Here is a 21577-nt window from a genome sequence, read left to right on the forward strand (position 1 = left end):
CACATTGGTGAAAAGACTTTCATAAACATCATCGCAAAAATAAACTTTTGAAATAGATATCTTGAAAAAATAAATAAAATTCATATGAAAGTATAATAAATTTAAACTAATTAAGTTTCTTTATCTATATGTCAACACATTCTTACGCAACACGAACAGTTGCGTCGGCCCTTTGCTCTTTTATAAAGTGGGTTGAGGAGCCGCCAAACTTGAAATCCAATATCGCCAATCAAGTTCGGAAGTCAAAATCTGAAAAATAAAATCTCTTTACAGTCAACTAAAATTATTATCGCATGATATATTCTTGAAATTATAATTTAATAAGACCAGAGAAATAATTAACGTCGATTGCGTCTTTACTTATCATTTGATGTTTTGTGTTTTTTTATTATTGTATTTTAATAATCTTCCATGTCTTTGGTGCTTCATTAATGGGTTGAATAGAAATAATCTGTAGAGTACTCTTTTGAGGTTCGTCTTATTAGTTTAATTGAATGAATCTCGATGGCTCTATACATTATTTATGCGCCTACTCTTGTTACGCTAATACAATGTGCGTCAAACATAAGCGAACTCATTTTAATCTCGATTTCGTCTGATGTTCATCATTGAGTGAAAGTGATCCCTTTGAATGCACCGAGATTTATTCAGCTCATTAACAAACTTGAAATCATCATTTGTTACCAAAGATAGGTCGGAATAATGACGTCTGTGCATCCATACCCATTAAATGTTAACAACCGATATTTCTGGACTTTAAATAAATAGAGTAATTTTTTTGAATCATACCATTACAGATTGATGGCGGCAATCAATATGATATGAATAATTATTAACAGCGTCATTGAAGTATGACCCCATAATTTACATTTCAAGATTATTTATTTCTTAGTGCATCATATCTATATGAATGTTTTAATGGTGTGCACTCAAATTGTTTTTAATAAGATACAAACGGCCAACCGCCGCGGATGTTTCTAAATTAAGGAAGGAGTAAGCTTGAAAGCAGGCATTAAACACTTATTAAATATTAATTTTATAAAACAAACACGAAGGACAATAGAAATCACTATATATTACAAAATTGTTATTAGCTTTGTGTATTCATAACTTAATAAGTCTATTCATAGTTATTCCAACGTCATAACCATCGGTCAACGTCGATATACCTTCTAAAGTGGCATGCGTAAGTTCGTGACCAAACTCCTGAAATGGGCATATCGATGTCGATTGTGTGGTCATGGGTCAGAGCTTTATGCGGTCCAATAGATATTTTAATACACTTATGTCATTGTAATAAGGACTACAATCGCCTGGCTGGAGACGTTTTAAGTTCTAACAAACCCAGGTCTGTAGTGCCGCTGCGGGCCCCACTCGCATGGCTAATGCGTCTGCATCGCCACGACGCATGATGATGAGAAACTTTAATATATCCTAAAGCTTTTTCACTATCAAATTTTATTTGTCACTGTTTATTGCCTCATTTGTATTCAATACTTCCTTGATACATACCTTTCTGTTTATAAAATTAAAAAAAAAAAATAGCCTTGACTCTTTGTGGGTATATTAGATAGATTTAAACTTAACAACGTTTAAATATCTCGTAACTTCACTTTTGTGACTGCGTATCTGTTTTCGAAATAAGTAATTTGTATTTATTGGAGAAAGCGCTTTCGTTACAATGATAGCCGGGAGTCGGAGCGCCGTGGATAATAACAAAAATGTTTTAGTGGTTACATTTGAAGGTATAAGGAATTTTGTTCGGAATTAAATTTATCATTTGGCTACCGTACATTCAAAATTAATGAATAGCATTCGACGTCAAATTAATCATCATGAATATAATAATTTAGAATTTTAGATTTATGAAGATAATCCATAATACGGAAAATAAAAATGTCTATTTGTAATATAAAAAAAAAGCTTTTTACTTATAGAATATGCTTGTATATTACATTTAGGTATTAATTTTTATCAGTCTCAATGTTTCTTTCGATTGAATTCCAAACATCTGGACTAATTTTGACAGGACTTTGAATGGCGGGGTAGTTGATGTAATATAAAGTAATTTAGACTACTTTTTATTGTATAAAAGAAACTAAGTCATTGTTATTTATCTGTACCGAATTACTATGTGGATCTCGAAGATTCAATTCTTAAAAAAGTTACCCTAAATCTTATCTTTGAAATCAATGTATTAAAAGAAACCAGTTCATCCATTACTGTGTATCAAATATAAATCAGGTTAGTAGTACTGACATTAAAGTTGCTGATTATTATAAGGGAATGTATATTGGATTTGGACATGATGACTTGCTTATAATTTATAAATAGCTTTTGATATTGGAAGACGCGAAAAATTAGTTTTGTTTAAACAATAGAAGGTTAATAATATGATTCATTTACATTCAAACTTCAACATACACTCAATAGGAATAAAAAGTGTGCTAGTTACAGAGAAAAAATAATATGAATATTATTAAATAAGATACAAGAAACGCTTGCACCGTTAGCTTTTCATATCACGCATGTCCACGCAAAAGTTTCATACAAACTGATAATGTAATAGGAATGAAGATTGGATAATAAGTCTAAAATGACCGCTTGTTACTAAACCTACCGACCTATTTTCTATTATCCGGTTCACATAAACTCCAATGAGAATTATTATAAATTGCCTGTTGTATTTTACTACCGCTAGATGTTATTATCATTGCTGTGGACCTTTTCTTTAATATATCTAGATTATACGCTTACAAACCAAGGTTAAATTCTCTAAACATTGCGATTTCTAAAACGATTTTCATTTTATATGTGTACGAGTAAAAAAAATAAAGAACATTTTGTATATTAATCAAGTTACAATCTGCTAAATATTTTGAAATAATAAATGCTTTTTTATATCATAAAACGAATATAGTAACAATGCTCTCATATTTCCCAAATAAATTTCGTGATGGATTAATTCAATTTCTTAATGATCGTGACAACGAAATTATTGCAGGCAGAAATTTATTATAGCTAACTGCTTTTGAAATGGAAAACATTAAAAAAAATTTGAAAACCTGTTGGAGACTTTTTTTGTGAAGAATTTACATATAAATTAACATAATATATTAACGTATAAGAAAAGTTTGTCAGGAAAAACAATCAAAATTATTAAACTTTTATGATTAAGAGACCACTGCTAACAGGATACATGTCCCCTTAGCGCAATACCTATATTGGTTGACTTTTAAGTCAACGAGGCAAATCGTACTAATAGTATGTCTGTTTAGTTTTGCGGATTAAAGAATTACGTACACTGGGCTTTGAACAATTTCGAAATAAAGTAAAAAGTTACTTAGCAATTATTATTCCGCATATTGCCTGTCCTCGGCTAACAATGTCGGTCTTCGACAACGAGTATCTATTAATAGATGTATAAAAAAACAATTGTCATAGCATTTATGTGCAATGTCCTTCATAAATTAATACTAGATGAACCAGATGATTAAAAAAACAAGTTTTTAATCGTATGTCAGGTGGTATATCCATGAATACGTTCGTTATTTTTATTAAGTTCTAAATTAAGTACATCTGTCAACAGTTTTGAAGTCTGATTTAGATATGAAATTATAAAATAATGTACAATTCAAGAAATGTAAAGAGCCGTGACCCAAAAACTAACATTATAATCATTGTAAGCATTTTGTCGATCGCTGTTGTCACACAATAGGAAGCTCGGGGTGTTAAATGATAATGTTGCAAAATTTGAATTAATAGTCTATTGTTGATTCAGTGCGTTTTATGTCGGCACCTACTTTAGACAGCTTTGGTTATGACATATGTTTTAAGCGCTTCGTGCCGCAAATTGATGAAGTTGCCAGCCGATATTTATGTAGACCAGAGATTTATTTAGGAATGTGAAATTATAGAGTTCGATATTAACAGAAAATAACAAATTAGCTATAAAGGCCATATCATATCCTACTAGCTGATTATTCAAATGAGTTCTAAAATAAATCAATTCTGGTATCGATCTAAATGAAAATAATTAACATCTTTCTCTTATTTAAATATAAATCTGAACCACCAAGCTCAAGGAACCCATGTTACATTAACATACTTCTGATATGCCACGAAATTAATTAATATTGAAAATCAGTAAAAGAACATCTCTAGTTTGAGATGCTGGTCGTAACTTGCGGTTGGTAATCGAATTACAGCTGTAAAACGGTCATTGATACAATTTATCTCGTTTAATTGAAACAGACGGGGTAATTCTCTAGAATATAGGACGCGTTCATATAAAGGATGATGTTACATTTATTTTATATTTTAAAAATTCCAAATTAAATAATACCACGTAGAGTCAAAAGTTTCAATAAATAATTTAATTTTACTAAACGTCACAAGCTATATCTATCAGTAATATCCAATGTTAATGTTCTAATATTTCACTAAATCTGACAACACATCCGATATTTATATGCTTATTACATAATAAAATATTATACAACTGGCACAGTTGACAACCAAATAAGCTGCTGATAGTTATAAGAAGTCTGTTGTAAGCTGTCGGAAGTTTCGACACAACTGGAAGCCAGCTTGTAGTCACCTATAGGTCTTATATAAATTTTATAGACTCATAGATGGTATATGACTTTCGTATTTTTAATTGGCGTGGAACTGGCAGCTTCAGTCTTAAACGTATCTTATAGTCGGTCAACGATTGCTTTGTAATCTTAAGATCTGGCGTGATGAATCTGAACGTGAGGCTATGATTGATAAGTAGTATGACACACTCCACTTACTGTTAAGGCTCCCACACACGGATCAACACCAAACAAATATTTTCAATTGAAACGTAAATCAGTTGAAAAATCAATATTTCACATTAAAAGATACTATGAAAAAATTATGCAGTATATATTTTATTTGTATATTATGTAGGGCTTAAATTATAACGTAAACTGTTAAGTGGCAGGATATTATCCGCTTGTAAGACGCTTAACAGGTATTGCGCGTGCCAAGCTAAACGCTGCCCAACACTCACGAACGCTTTCATTATAAATGCCTGTTACTTTATCCCATTGATATATTACAACAATGATTTATATTATACGTTTTGTCACTTCGAGAATATATTTTTATTATTATTGCAATATAGATCTAAGACGCAATCGTATTGAGAGGTATAAGGTTTTGAAACAGTACAGTATAGTACATTGAGTATGGAATGTTATCCTACTGTATCAGGATTATAATTAATACTATATGTTATTTAATGCTAAAGAGTGAATGGCTTTTTTATTTAAGAGTAAAGAACTTCTCAACTATTGTATATTATATTTATGAAATTATTATACTGACAAATTTAAAGTGTATACTTAAACAAAATTAGTTCCATGATTAGCTTAAAATTATATTTAATAATATTTCTTGAAAAGGAGTATTATAGTTAATTATATCAAAAACCGAAGTTATTTGGAAAATGACATTTATATAAGTACTTCTACAATGAATTATTGGGTTAATTTTAATTCCTATACAGTAGATATTCATTTAGCGTTATAAAGAAATTAAAGCGGAAACTTTCAAACATTCTACTGACATTTAACAGTATTTATTCTATAATTTATAATAAAGTCAAGCAAAAGGTACTATAGCCGAGAGCAGGATATCAAAAATTTACCATTATATATATCATCCAAAGAAAGTATACCATAACCTAGAAATATGAATGCCATTTTTTAACTAAACAATATATTATAATATTAGACGTGATTAATATAGAAAAATACTTTCACAAATAAAAAAGGCTTTAAGCTATAGCCTGGTATAAATTAAAATATTTATTAGCGTTAGTTAGACCCATTGTTGTACGGTGCGCATACGCATCGCGTGGGGCGTTCGTGTCAGTCTTAATCGAACCGTACGCACAGACGGTTGTCAAAGCTCTTTTAATAACCGGTGTATTGTAAACAAGCGTCTACGCCATCATGTTTTCGTGCTAGTGAATTTAAATTGGACTATTCCCTACCCTCATTTTTTATATGATGCATGTAAGTGCTATATTTTTATTGAATTTAAAAAAATAAATATTTTATATATATATATAATTTTATTCAGCTATACTTATGCAACTATTCAATTGCAGCTGCCCCCTTTTATGGCATTTAATTGCTATTCGTAAAACATGTGTAGGATGCCTTATAAGTCGATCAGAATAGTATACATTAAAAATGTATAGTGAAATAATGCATTTTTGTTAATATACGGGCTTAAACTATAAATGAACGCACTGTTTGAAGTGTGTATACGTATGTTTACAGCATAAATATCAAATTACATATAATGTTTTCTTATTCTTATTAATCAAAATTCATAATGTACCTAATAACTTCGAAGAAATGTAACATGGGACCGGGTCAGGCTAACATTATTAAAAGCTTTATTGTAATTTAATAATATGGTCGAGATCACGTTCCTTCATTAAATTATAGTCAGATTCAAATTTCCGAGCTAATGTGCCTCAGACAGACTAACATTAAAACTTTATAGACCAGCTTACATTACAGCTTATCTATATTGTTCCAAGTAACGCAAAACTTAAACGAGTTTAAATGAAGATACGTATCATTGTTTTAAAGATGCAAACGAATGATGTTTCTAAAACAATTAAAGTAGGTTTCCTTCAAGTGAACAAGCCACTGGAGGAGAACACTTCTTACCTGATCTTTAATAAATAATAGCTTAATAAGTAGGTTTGTAAAGGAAACAGGATAATTGTTACTTAACTTACCACTCCCTATTTTTATTTGAAATTATTTATTTCGTTGTTAAATGGAACAAAATGGTTCAGCTGAGTTTTTTTTTTTTCATCAATTAATTTTTAATTGTTTTAGAATTATGTATTTCTATATTATATATCTATTTATTTTGATTGTCGATAATTAGAGTGAAATATTTCACTTTCACATTGATGCAAACAACAATTAATCGCTGAACTTTACAGTAATATTAATTTTGATGCAAAAATTTAATAAAGTAACTAACTGCCTTTGGGGTAAATTTCTGTACACACCTATTCTAACATTATAGAAAGGAAAATACGGCCTTACATTATATGCTGATGGTAAACAGTAAAATAGCCTCATATAGATATCAATCAAGCAGGTAGAAAATATAAAAATATACGTGTAAATTTTTCATGTGACGAGTCACGCAAACCGTATTCTCTCGCTTCGCAAATAGAATTTCTAATGTTATCGTGCCTTACCAAAGGAATGTTTTGATACAAGAATACTAACAGTAGTGCTGAGATCCAACAGATACTCTATGAAAACAATATATGATAGAATCATTTACATTTGTTTGCAGTTCGTGAAGTTATTATACACTCACACAAGTCTTGTGACAGGTTTAGAAATTAATTTTATATAGGAATATTTATGGTGTTTTTCGTATCGAATATTTATTTGTATAATTTATCAAAAAGCTATTCCGTTGAAAAACAACAACGTTGTTGATTTTTTTAATAATTAACAAAGTTGAGTAATATTTTCTTAATAATATGCTACAAATATAAATTATCGGTAGGTTTATAATTAAAATGTAAATAAGAAACTACGTTATAAATATTTTTTATGATTGCGCAGCAGAAAGGAAACACAGTAAAATTAATCTAAGAGCAATAAATTGTTGCTGCTAACGACTGGCTGTTTCGTTGTATCCTTTCCAATAGTAATTGATTTTCTATTAAATTTCCATAATTCATAATAAAATTATTGCTTCCTTAAATATATTAATAATTTTCAATTAATCTAAACAACATTCAATTATATTTTCAGATACTCTTCATATGTTGTTGTTCAAAACGTTTATTACAATGAAAACAATTGATTCAATGAATAAAATGATGCGTGTTTTGTATATTAATATATTAACCATTATATTTAAATTGTCCCTAAAAACAATATGGCCATTTAGTCAATTCAGGCGCGTACGAGATTAAAATTGCGAAGCTTTGTATGAATAATGAGCTTAGGAGTATTTACACAGCAGCAATATGTATGTACAAGCTTGCGTCATGAGTGCCAAGTAATAAGAAGACATTACAAAATTACAAACCATTGTTCTGCGTTCAAGGAATAGTTTCTAGGTGCATTCGATCGAAGAGTCTAATGTGAACGTCATTGTGCATCAGAGATTCCCACACGACGCAAAAATATAATGAAATCACGTAGGAAGTAGCGTTACTGGAAGGCACGAGCTTAGGGGATTTATGCTGCTATTTACTGCTCATATGTATAACAGTCTAAAGGGGCAAGAAAAAAGTTTTCTAAGCGTCAAGGACTCTGCATTTAAAAAAACAATTCTGTATCAACAAAACTTTATGGTTCGAATGTATGTTAGTCCCATTTCGGTTATCATAAAAGTAGCTATGCTAATTTTATTGATTCTAAACACGGTTCGTAGACAGTTTCTCTTTACAAATTCAATCCATTGTTCAAAATGTTATTAAACGATAGAGTTATTCTAAGAAGCAAATCAACTAAAAACTTTTTGCCCGAATAATTGTTACCAGTTTAAATGTGCATTCGTGTACGTGACTAAAATAAAAGATGATCCTAATAATACGCTAAAACTAGATTTTTTATTCAAGAGGAAATTGTAGCATGACGTTTCTTAAAGAAAAAATATACAAGCAACCTCACTTAAAACAACATTGACAACTAAAAAGTTTCGAATTTTAGCCAAAGATTTTTTTTCTATTATGGGTGTCATAACACAAAGTAAAAAAGTCGATTGAAATATGGTAATTACATCAGATCTAAAAAGAATATCTTAAATTCAGTTCTATAAGGAAACTACTACAACGTTATAACGTCGTTTCCTCATAAGTTACTAGTTTACATTAACACATATTTATGTTAAACCGCTGCCTGAGAAACAACGTCCAAGATGAATGACTCATATTGGACTCGATGCAACAAGACCCGTAATCGAAAAATTTAATTGAATTAAATTTGGTCACCGAATTCGACTTGGCTGCAGATGGTTACAATGAATTCCGTTAGTAATGGCCAACTATCCTTATAACTATTAAAAATAGTGTTAATTGATTCTCTCTGTTTTTCATAAATTGTTAGTCGTAATATGGAACACAGTTTTTATATTACGTTTTATTGTTACGATCGTTCGACTTTTAGACACGCACACATTTAAATAGTAATTCTCGGAAGGTATCCTTATAATCAAAATATTCTTAACTATAATTCCTTACAGTACAGCAACAAAAAAACATCCAGTTCATAATGATGTAATGACATCGTGCCCTTAGAACCAGCTAATTTTGTGGGTGTCACTCGTCACTATGAAACGAAAACATAAACTCTTGCTATTCAAATATTAATCTTATGCTTTGGCAATAAGTGTTAATTATGATCTTTTAAATAGACCTTGTTCCGGGAACCACGACACGGCCATGAGCACCCTCGTAACAATTTCCAAGCGATCTGCCTAATGTTCGTTAATTTATATTTAGGCGGATGCGGGAATTTAGTTTAGATTAAACTTTAATAATATCCATATTTTGGTCCTAATTGTAATAAAAAATATTTGCAACAAAATTATTCTATAAGAGATAATAATATATGAAGAAAATTATCTATATGAAATGATTTTACCACTCATTCAGAGTAATTAGGTTTTTGTAACAGTACTTATGTCAGGGTTTGCAATAATAAATAATAATAATGATTCAACTAAATAACTTAATATGTTCAGGTTTAATGAAAACTGGTTTGATTGAAGTTGTCATAGTTTTTTATACAATATGAACATTCAATAATTATATATACCTACATATCAATTTCAAGGTTAACATCTTGTTTTTTGGCGAGATTCAAAAAACAAAATAAATTATCGTCAAATTATTAACATTAATTTTATAGAAATGGAAGTAATTACAAAAAAAAATCAAATATCGATCTCATACACCCAACACCTACATCATTTGAGTTTTTGCCCATCACGCCGTGTTACGCTCATAACTTTATTTTAGCTTGGCAAAAGTCCAAAAAGTCTGATGTTCCTTAAAGTAATCACTAAAAATGTCAGTCCTCATCTCTTGTGTGATCATAATGACACGGCTTGTTAGTAAAAATAAAGATGTTATCGTAACAAAGGTTTTGGCAAACGAATTGTTTTATAATGACCATATGTGGATACTTCCTTCACAAAATATAACCAATGAGTATATTTCGATAGTTGCTTATGTAATACAAAAAGTAGGACGGTAGATGTTACCCATGCAATATGCTAAATTAATTTCCTCGTCAATATTTTTGTCACTTTCTCATTTAACACGAACGTAACCTACTTTTCAATGATTACATGGAACAGAATATTCTGTCTGCTTCATAATATCTCATCGAATTATAACAAAGTCTTATTAACAATATATACATTTTGGAGATAAAAGAAAAAATTTACATTTTAGTGGGCAGTAGTTCGCGTCGTAGTCCATGGTGTAAAGCAAATTAGTGAAAAACTATGTTGCGCAAGTAGAAAGCGGGAAACCGGTGACTTACTCATGGTTTAATGCGTCTAGTTGTCAACTTTTACCAACTTTTACAGTAACTTATTTTCAAGAAAACAAGAAATATAAAACGCTGCGTAATTAAAACTATCTTGTATACATAAATAAAATAAACAACAGTCGTGTTCATCTCTTGCCTAATTCACTACTTTAAATTTTTAATGTTTATAGCGCCTTAATTATGAGCAACTTAACAACTTCTTTAGTTTTAAAATTCTTTTCAATATAATGGGTTTTAAATTTCAGTGACAGGTAGTAAATTACAGTCGGGTATCAAGCCAATGTATCACGAATTGACACAAATCCTCTAAGAAATTTTAACGGTGTTGGGATTTTACGCTTTATAGTACATTATTTTTAGAAATAATTTATAACCGACTTAGTAATGCCATTATTGCATAAGTTAATTGAACCACAAAAATCTACATTATTAATAGACGTAATAGTAAATCAGTGAATCGGTGACAATGAACTGTAAATATTTTATGTTTAAATATAGATGAGGATTACAAAATAAAATTAACTGGTGATTGAAAATCGTGTGACATGCGTAAATGTGATGAAGCAATAGGAGTCAAAAAAATATAGTCGATGTTACGGCAACGAACTCGCCGGCGGCCACGCGAGTGACCTTAGGGCGCGGTCCCGAATAACCTTAATTAACTTACCTTTACAAGCAACTCATAGTACATTATCCGAAATCCCGAGGCGACTTGCTTTCTCCCATGGACTTATTTAAAATCGTCTCCAACGCGTGATTGACGTTCGCTCCATTGTTACCCTAATCATTACATAACTCGATTTGATATGCCGTCACTCAAAATATATTTTCAATATATTTTGTTTTGTTAATGTGTAATGATGCGTATTCTATGAGCTTGCCATTTAATTGTTAAGCAATAGATGTGTCGATTCAACTTATGTGCCAATAGTTGCTAAAGATTCGTTGAATTAAAAGCTATATCGACAGATTATGTACTTTTAAACTATCACACGCATTTCATCCCAAGGGTATTTGGCAATAATTTATAAGCCTTTCATTACGACGTATGGACAATGGAACACAAATATTGTTACATATACGTACATTAACAATAAATTGAATTTCATTTGCTTATTAGATCTCGTTACTACCAAGCAGGGTCATATGTGGGCTAAATTAACATGTGTTTGTGATGGCTCGCTGTTGATGAGACGCCTTTGTGTTTTACGTTATTAACATATCTCAAAACGGAGCAACGCACTTTTCCTTCTGGTTTATTTATGAGTAATTACGAAATATTACGCCCCTCTAGTGGAAACTTTAAGATTTTTCGTTTCTATCTTCTTTTCTGTAGATTCAGTCTTAGTTTTTATTTGAAATACTTTCAAAACTGTTGCAGATTTTCCAGGTATCAAGTTTTAAATATTTAGTAAACAAATTTCTTAATGTTTAGTTTTTTTTTAATATTCATATTTTGAACCAGATTAAATATTAAATATAAAGAATATGTCTTGCATCTTGGACAAGATCATTGTCGCAGTCAAGAAGGGTAAGGAGGGTAAGGAGGTCACTGACCTCTAGCACGGCATGATTCGGCCCGAATGCATTATTTCGATACCGCAGCCCTAAATCATTCCCAATTGAAAATTCCACGCTTGATGTCTTCCTTGGTAACTGCTTTCTTTATGATTTATGATATCTGGTAATTGCTAAGAGGTTTTTAGGAGATTGTTATTTGTGTTAGGTATTACAATTGGTAGCTCTTGGTATAATTTGGTTACTATTATTTTTATTTTTTGTTAATAACTTTAATAAAAAAAAATTAAACACTATTTGTGATAAATTTTTTTTTTTATTATGTAACAATAATTTTCTTTTACGAATAGTACTTATAAAAAGTTAGCAAATTTAAACCACTTACTGCAATTAAAATATTAAATGGTGACCAGTAATAGGTAGTGTCCGAACAATTATCGAACCTGCAAAATTGTTTCATCTGTCAATTTTGCAAATTCATCCATTATATATATCCATCTTACCAAAACCAGAATCCAAAAACCTGTTCCGCATTACAAATACTTCAATCTTCCATATATCAGATTTATCTAAGCCATGCTAAATTCCGTTGTAAGCCGCTTTGAAATGCGTCGACGCCTTACATTCCACGTGAATCACACCCTAATTATTGTTTCTACGAACCTGTAACACTTCCAGGCCTGAATTACAGTTAATAACCATCAACGTAAGTTTATAATTATTTATAAGGATTCTTATGTGCTAACTTTGTTATAATTACACCACAACTTTTAGATCTTTGCGAGTTATGATGTAAAGCAAAATTTTTTCATTTTGTTACCATAACAGATGATGATGATCAAGTTTTCCCTTTAAAATTCCATTTATAAATAATAAACACTTTCGGTCGTTTGTATTTTATAAAAAGTAGTGTTGACTTTAAATTTTATTATGAATATATTCCACTACGGAAAAGCAATGTTACATAATTTAATGTGCCAAATTTCTCTTTATTATTATTTTATTCGCACGTGTCTGCTTCAAGTACCAAAAAAAATGACGTATATATATATATATATGTTTGATTTCTAGTTTGTAGGGCATTTTTAATGCGTGTTATGTGTAGAAAAGTGAAAGGCTTAAACTTAGTTATTGTATTACCTGTTCAGCAGCAAACCTTCACAATTTCCGACCAACTTTATCTCTGTGGTGATTCCAAGTGGATTCTTAGAAATCCATACTGTTAGAGTATAGAATATTGAATAGAATAGTTTGAATAGTTTTATATAATTACACGTCTATTGATGTATAACTAACTGACTAATGCGTGGAATTTTATTGACATACTTGTCGATAAATTGTTTCTTTCCGGTTTATATAATACTCTTTATATATTTTATTACTGATACAGTTTCATTATAATAAGGAAAAATCGAATCGCTATATAATACATAAATAAAATGTCCATTCAAACATTAACGTTCAAGACGAAAAGGGTTTTTATCTTGACGGGCTTTCACGAGGCTCATTTAAAACATACGACTGAGGCGTGTCCATTCGAACGGGAAATGATTAGAGATAATGCTAATTTGTAAAAAGCCAGCCATAGCCATAAAGCACGGGCAGCACATGCTCATGTTTTATCCGTTTTTAGGTCGGTCTGTGTTATCTAAAAGAGCAACGTTACCGTCAACGCTTATGAAGTAAACATTTGACTTAGAAAGTGCAGTTTCGTGTTACGTCTCCAGATAAGCTTTACGAGCTTATTTGTTAGCCCGAATTCTTGGTAGACTGTTGGTTTCGATAAATCAAATAAATAATATCGATCCGTCTAAACTTGCAGTGAAATAGAGAAAAGATAGGGAGATCTTAATAATGTTTATGTAACAATACGCTTATCGCTTTCAAAGCATCTCACAGCGGTTGAAACTTCGATTACATAAAGATTCTTCGAAAAATAAGTCTCTTAAACTGATATATAACAGGAAACTGTAGTCTATTAACTTCTGTGGGTAGTTGTGTAATATTTTTTTAAGTTCATATTGATTTTACACCCAAGTACATGATAAGTTCATCGTAGTTTGTACGTAAGTTAAATATGCAGCGCAATAATTGTAAAACAGTAAATAACACCGGCCCAATTCGATAGTGATCGTAAATTGGTTATCAAAAAACTAACACACTTATCACGTATTGATGTAATCACCACAAATTAGATCATGTAACGGGCTTGTCAAGTCTTGGAGGTGCGGGGCAAAGGCCTTACATGTACTTAATATTAATTACAATCTTTATTTATAACGCCACAAGACCCAAATAATAACGACAGTGGGGCGTGTACAATCACTTACAGCCGAGTAACTTCTTGTCATGTGCTTGTATTTTATTAAAACCTTTATTATAGTCTAAAATTTTTGCTAATCCTCAATAAAGCGTCAGCCTTACACACAGTAAAGTGCTGTCAATATCTCAATATGCCCGAAGCCTAAACATAACACCTTCGCAAATTATAGAGGTAATCAAATATCTCATATATTTCTTATAGGCAAAAAATAAGCAAAAAGCTCTCGAGTATCGTACGTCACACGGTGTATTTCATTTAAGATTCGAAAAGTTTTTTAATAAACCGCTTTAATGTATTATTATCTTGTTCATTATAAATTAATAAAATATTTATTATTGTTATTATAACATCAGAATAAGCGGAATTTGATCTCAGAAGACGTTATGAGTTTTGAACCTTTAAAACGTAGATATCGATTATTTGCCAACGTTTTCACAACTCATTAAAACCCTAAACCTAAACTTTATTCTTTTATAAAATACCTAATTCAATTTCATTTAAATGTATATTTAAACTCTCATCTATCTTGGTATGCATCGGTAATTTTAAATTGTGGATACATACAATGAACAGTAAAAAGTCTCACGGCCTGCGTTATAATACAGTGGCATTGTCGCCGACACGCTCGAGGAGCTCTGTGGACTCGGGAAGTTCCCTCAGGACTCCGTATGCTATTAGAATATAGATTAGTATCGTTGCCTCCCGATACAACTCGCTAATGAACCATAAAGCCTAAACAAATCAAGTATCCTATTCAAGTCCTTATCACTTTATATCTGTTTGCTGAGATTGCCTGTATAATTTATCTAGCGCAGCGAGCGTAAGTGGTGGCTCATAATTCGAAGTAATGGTCGAATGCCTCAGGCGGCCGCATAGTTGAAATATCACTATACATCAAACTGAGCCGCTGGCTCTGTAATCCTGAAGGGCACATATTTCCTAGTGCAAGTAAACTATACACTACCTTATCTCAATGAATCAAAACATCCAACAATTTCATTGTCATTAAAATTAGATGTTCCCATTTGATGTCTTTGTAGGTAAATAGTTTATTTAAATGCATATTCTAATATGCTACCATTATTAACGGAGCATTATCTTCTTATGTGGCTTGAGTCACTATTACAATATCAATCAAAAATGTTTAAAAAAAGGATACATAAATTTATAACGTGTATAATTTATCAGATCGAACGTCTCGCGCAATACGAGCGGCTGGTGGGTGGGGGCTGTGGTCGGCGGCGCGCCGCTAGACTGTCGGACCTCGAGCGCGTGCAGGACCTCTTCCCGCACGACTATCTCGCACTGCACGATGCGGACGCACCATCAGCACTCGCATCTCATGGACAGGTAAACAATTAATTGACTTGATTTTCCACACCACGGTTACACTTGCACGTCAAATATTGGATTCAAAGCTTTACACAAGGTTGCCAATAGAGGTAAATCCGAAACAACTTCGAGATTAACAGTTTTTTATTGGCCCTTTCTCTTTCTTAACCCCACATATCCCACAATTATTATTTGAGGTGAGAAATGGTAGGCTTTCGTTATGTGAATTACTATCCTAAAATAATTAAATAGCTCATGGAATCTTCATGGCCCTTAAGGCCCAACTTATGTATTTCTGTAAGAATGTAGTTAAAGGTAAACTGTACTTTTGGTTCCAGAAGTCCAAAAGTCTTCGCAAACGTCCAAGTTTGGACATCGGCGGCACAGTTAGTGGCAACAACAGTACGCTGTCGCCCCGCACCTTCATAATGGAAGCACCTGTCCAATTATGTCCTCTTGGATCCACCTCCCCACCGCTAGAACGCCATTTGTTTCTCTTTAGTGACCTACTGCTAGTAGGAAAGTCTAGAGGAACTAACTGTTTTAAGTTAAAAGAGAGTGTAAGGCTGGCAGAACTGTGGCTCTCCCTACCTGAAAGTGATGATACAGGTTTCCTCATCGGATGGCCAACAGTTAGCGGAGTCACAAATTACCTCGCTACGTATCCCACACAAGCTGCTCGAGATACTTGGTACAGGTATGAACCCAAATTAAGGCATATTGTGTACACACAAATATTTTTTTATTATGTTATTAATGGTTCATCGATTGCTTGCAGGAAAATCCAAAATGCTTTAACTGTCCAACTAGCCTCAGAACCAAAGTCAACAAACATTCAAATCTTCTATAAAGATGTAACGAGCTCCATAGAATTCGTAAGTGTCTATTAAAAGTTTCTTATTTTAAATCTTGGCAAGTGTACATTTGTGTTGTCATGATGCGGAAATAAAACTTTCATTCGTCTCACTTTCACGGATATTCCTATATCCTGAGATGTCATTGTTAGGCAGATCACGCGTGCCTGAAGTGAACGTACCTTGCGAAAGTGAAACATTTTTGTAACTCAAATAAGGAAATGAAAAGCATTGTGAATAATGATAGTAGGCGTAAAAAAATACAATATTTAATTATTCCATTCACATCATAAAATTTAACAATTGCTAATTATATTACGCAACTAGGCATTGCATTTGGCTTCATTCGTATGTCGGAAAGATACAATATTTAAAAGAAGCTGCAATATCGTCATCATTTCTAATAGGTTGTTTGTAAAAAAAATCTATATCAGTATTGTCCATAAGAATGTAATAGATTCGCCATCAAAACAAGTGATATCGACTTTTAGTGGTCAAATAGAATAAACAAGATTTACCAATTCTTTGAATAACATCACATATTATTGTTTCAGTGTAAGACGGTATGTATAAATCCAGAAATGAGCGCCCGTTGCGTGGTTCGCCAAGCGCTTCAAGTTTTGCAAAATAATGGTGAGGTTGAGGGGGAAAACGATGGAGGTAGTGAGGAGGGCAGGTTAGGGGCACCAGCCGACTTCACGCTCTGCATCCGCGCCACCCGGGACACCCCGCTATCCCCCCTGCAAGGCATCGAACGACCGCATGCTGTTCAGGTGATTGATTGGCTGGTTTTTAGAAAATCACTGTCATTATTTCATGTTCTTTCAAATATCCTTTCATATTTCTCGATCTTTTATTGTGATGAATCGATTTGAAGGGATTGCGAACGATACTGACGCTATTAAAATTTACAATAACTAAATGCTGTAATTTTTTTTTTTGTTTAATTTTTTATATTGTTAATTATTATGTTTAAACAATTTGCTTTTTAGTAACTCTTTAAATTTATATAAACTAACGATTTTTTTTATATTTTTTTCCATTAATTTCTAAAATACATGTAACTTTTCAGATGTCAAAAATAAGGCAAACTTTATCTAATGAAGATGGTTTCGATTTGGAGCATGTTAACGCTAAAAATAATCCATGCGGATTAGTTTTTGAGTTACGAAAGAAGAATCAAGGTCTAAAAAGGTAATTTATAGGAAATATTTTATGTATAACTAATATGTCACATTCACAATTTTTATATAATTTATAAAAGGGATATAGAGACTATAAGATATTTGCATGAAAGTTTTATAACGTCTTTTCCTTATGTTTCCCACACTCGAAAGGTGAAAAAACTTAATTATTGATTTTTTTATGTTACGCTTAATATTTGTCTCAATAATGAATATATGCGTCGTTACTTCTTTATTACGATTATAACATGAATATTTTCCACTAATATATCAGACCATAAAACTTAATATATTAATATTTTATCTTTCCACAGTAACGTACCCCCCGGTCGCGGCCTCCGTCTACTCAGACGCGGCGGTCGGTTGTTCGGTGTAGCGCTCACTCGTCTCTGTAACGGAACGCCGCCGCCCGCGCTGCTGCACGCGTTAAAAAGACTGCGGGTCACGGCACCACTCACGCATGGCGTCTTTAGAAGGAGCGCGAACGCTAAAGCCCTCAGACTGTTGAGGGATAAGGTGGGTCATCACACTAGAATTAGACGCTAAATGAGCTCTTCTATTCTAATTATTTTATTTTATCAATTTTCTTTTGGTCAACATTTACTACGATTCAATCGTAGTATACAAAAAATTAAAAGTATAAAGAGGAAATATTTGTTAACATTGTCGTAATTATCTCAATACTATCTTTTATAATTCTTATATATATGTTGAATGTGCAGTTGGACGCTCTTGGTCCTTGGGCCGAGGGCGGTGTGGAATTGGAGCGAGCTCCGGTCCTGCTTGTAGCGGCGCTGGTCAAAGAATTCTTTCGCGCACTGCCTCAGCCTCTCCTCGCTTCTGAACTGTACCCTGCCTGGCTGCAGGTTCTCGGTAAGTTCATTATAAGGATTTGCATGATATTTAGTATAGGTTATAATATATCTATCAAATATCAGAAGTTACTAATAAAATAAAACACCGTTTTTATAAGCCTTATAAAATATATAAGTTATAAATGAAGATTTTGAAATATTGTTGCTTTATTTCAGGTTTGCCTCAAACAGAAAAAGTAAATGCGGTGCGGTCCTTACTCTTGAAGCTTCCAAAATCACATTACAACATGTTAATGTACTTCGTTTGCCTTTTACAAGCAATTGCTAAGAAATCTAATATTAATCTAATGTGTCCTATGAACTTGGGTGTTTGTGTTGGTCCTAGTTTATTGTGGCCGAATGTTCCCTGTGACAAAGCTCCCAAAGCAGTGCCATTGATAGTTGAACTACTTATAGTAAAAGCTGAGGCTCTTTTCGGCCCTCAAGTAACTGGTCTTCTCGGAAACGGAAGCCCTGAATCATCTAACGCCCTTCTAGACTCTGGTGCTGAAGAGAGTGATAGCCTTCATTCAGTTGGGATCTCCTTAGATTCCATGGAATTGTCGACACCCAGAAAAGAAAAATTATCATTAAGTAGAGACTCTGGTTTGACACTTTCAGAAGATGATTCAAATAGTAACGGGGGAAACAGTCCCGCACCACGTAATATTTTACATAGTCTGTCCGCACCAACTTGCAACATTCAACAAGATCCTAAGTTAAACTCGCGCTATACAAATGAAAACCCCAATGTCAATGGTCTACCAAAAATTCCCCAGAGGCAAAATAATATCTATTCCAATAAAGCGGAAATGTACAGTACTGTTAATGAAGAACTTTACACAATACCATACATGGGAGAAAAATACGTTCATAATACGATTAATATCGGTATCTCAAATGGGATTGATGACAGAAATTATATATCGAAGACAGCAGTACAACGCTCAACCGCTGATATTTACGGTCAAAGTCCTGCGAAGTATATTACTGGCTTAGAGCCTCAAAAACCGCCAAGAAGCAATGTTTCAAAAGCAGCAAGAACATCAAAAGTATACAGTATGTATGCTGAAACTCAAGAAACTGATAAAAATGTTACTAACAAAAATTTCAATAGAGCTAAAAGCTCTGACAACTTATTAGAAGTAAAGCAAGAAGCTATGGATAAACAACGCGACATGGTTTCCAGTCAAGAAAATATTGTTTATAGCAACATTCACGACCTTGCCATGTTTACGGAAAACATTCAACGGCAAAACCAATATCAAACACATGCGGAAATTAGAAATAATTCAAATTATTCTCGTGTTTACACTGGTTGGGAAAACAAAAGCCCTAACTATTGTGCAAACGGCCAAGTAAACTGTCAAAATGAGAACATTTACGGTCAGATGACTAAGAATTCAGGAGATTCCTCGCAAAATAAAACACCAGATGGGAAAACTACTCCGGCAGCCACCATTTTTACAAGAAATGACTGGTCTCGTCAAGCAGCGAGGACAAAAAGCTTAGAAGTGGGTGAAGAAGGACACAGTAATGTTACAGAGAAATCTCGTAATACTAATTACGAAATAAACATTGTAAACTGTTGTCGAAAAAGACGGTTCGATCCTGCTCACCTGTGCACGAAGAATTGCATAACGCTCTCGATGGTGCACAATCGAGACAAAGACAAACACGCGACTAATCAACAAAATTCTTATAACTACGTCGATGATATATCCAACAATTCTGATGAGAAGTGCAGAATTCGAAACTACAATAACAATAAACTGAATCAATCGAAGTCATTGGCAAATATAATATTACAGAGCGATTCAAGCAGTAACGATACTTTATACCAACCGCAAAACTCATTTCATAGCCGGTCGACTGAATCAACGGCTAGCGAAAATTCCTTCGAAAATTGCTACACGAGCCAATACATAGAGCCTCTGTACACGTCGGTCTATAATAGAAGAAGGGATATATTTCACGAAGAAAAGAGCAACATATTCTCTTCGGATATATACAAAGCGACACCCACATCAGTGAAACCGGATTATGCGTCTGAAAAGGAACAAAACAATAACAAGAAGCCATTAAACATGCCACCACCAGTTCCACCTAGAAAAATGGTATATCAAAGGGTTTTAAAAAAGTTCCAACCAGTTCACGTGAACAAAGACGACAAGGCTACGCGTTCGAAATCTGTGCCTCCTTTATACAGAGACCCACCTAATGGAACTGAGAAAAACGGACAAAATGGTGTGGCTCTCTACTGTTCGGAATCCGACACGGAATCGGAATCGTACGTGTAAACGCACTTTACTCTTTAACTATATTAAGGGTGCAATAGTAGTACTGTAATACAAACGAGTAATTTTCTTTCTAACATAACATATTTACTTTGAGGTGACCATAAGTATATCCTTAGTTTGTTGTGTAGTCTTTCTTGTTTACTCTGTTTATGTTATTATAGTACTCCTATTTTTTATAATCTTACCGTGTGAATCCCGCCTTGAAATTTCTATGTATGTGACCATAACCCAAGTTTTGGTGATGTTATTCCAAAGAAGTAAGGATAGTTTTCAAACTTAATGTAATATGTACAGGAAATTTTTCTTATTAAAAATCTGATTAAATATTGCATAGTAGTTAGAAATAACAACGGCCACTTTTTAAAATTTTAATGACTACTTCATTAGTAACATTAGAACTATTGTGTCATGTATGTTTTAGAGTTTCAAATAAATATATAATATAAATTTTAATTAAATAGATGTGTATATAGTGTATGATAGTGTACCTATATGTACCTACTGATATAATTATTAAAAAATATATATTATTTGTAATGATATTAAAAATGCCTTTTTATTCAAATCAATGTTACCTGATTTATAAATATTTTGTAATGTCTGAGATGATTACCCGAGAAGAA

General features: G+C 32.5%; 1 protein-coding gene across 1 annotated transcript in view; it reads left to right on the top strand.

Moving 5' to 3' along the window:
* LOC116771568 (uncharacterized) overlaps positions 1-21336 on the top strand; it is an 80067-nt gene extending 58731 nt beyond the window's left edge. Inside the window, exons 4-11 of the mRNA XM_032663452.2 lie at positions 15619-15780; positions 16101-16459; positions 16541-16637; positions 17171-17389; positions 17689-17810; positions 18115-18316; positions 18523-18673; positions 18832-21336. Of these exons, the coding sequence (XP_032519343.2) occupies positions 15619-15780; positions 16101-16459; positions 16541-16637; positions 17171-17389; positions 17689-17810; positions 18115-18316; positions 18523-18673; positions 18832-20954 (3435 nt within the window). The 3' untranslated portion in view covers positions 20955-21336. The remainder of the gene's footprint in view (positions 1-15618; positions 15781-16100; positions 16460-16540; positions 16638-17170; positions 17390-17688; positions 17811-18114; positions 18317-18522; positions 18674-18831) is intronic.
* Positions 21337-21577: the final 241 nt, after the last annotated feature.

The sequence above is a fragment of the Danaus plexippus genome, chromosome 17 (assembly GCF_018135715.1).
Source record: "Danaus plexippus chromosome 17, MEX_DaPlex, whole genome shotgun sequence".
Classification (NCBI taxonomy): Eukaryota; Metazoa; Arthropoda; class Insecta; order Lepidoptera; family Nymphalidae; genus Danaus; species Danaus plexippus.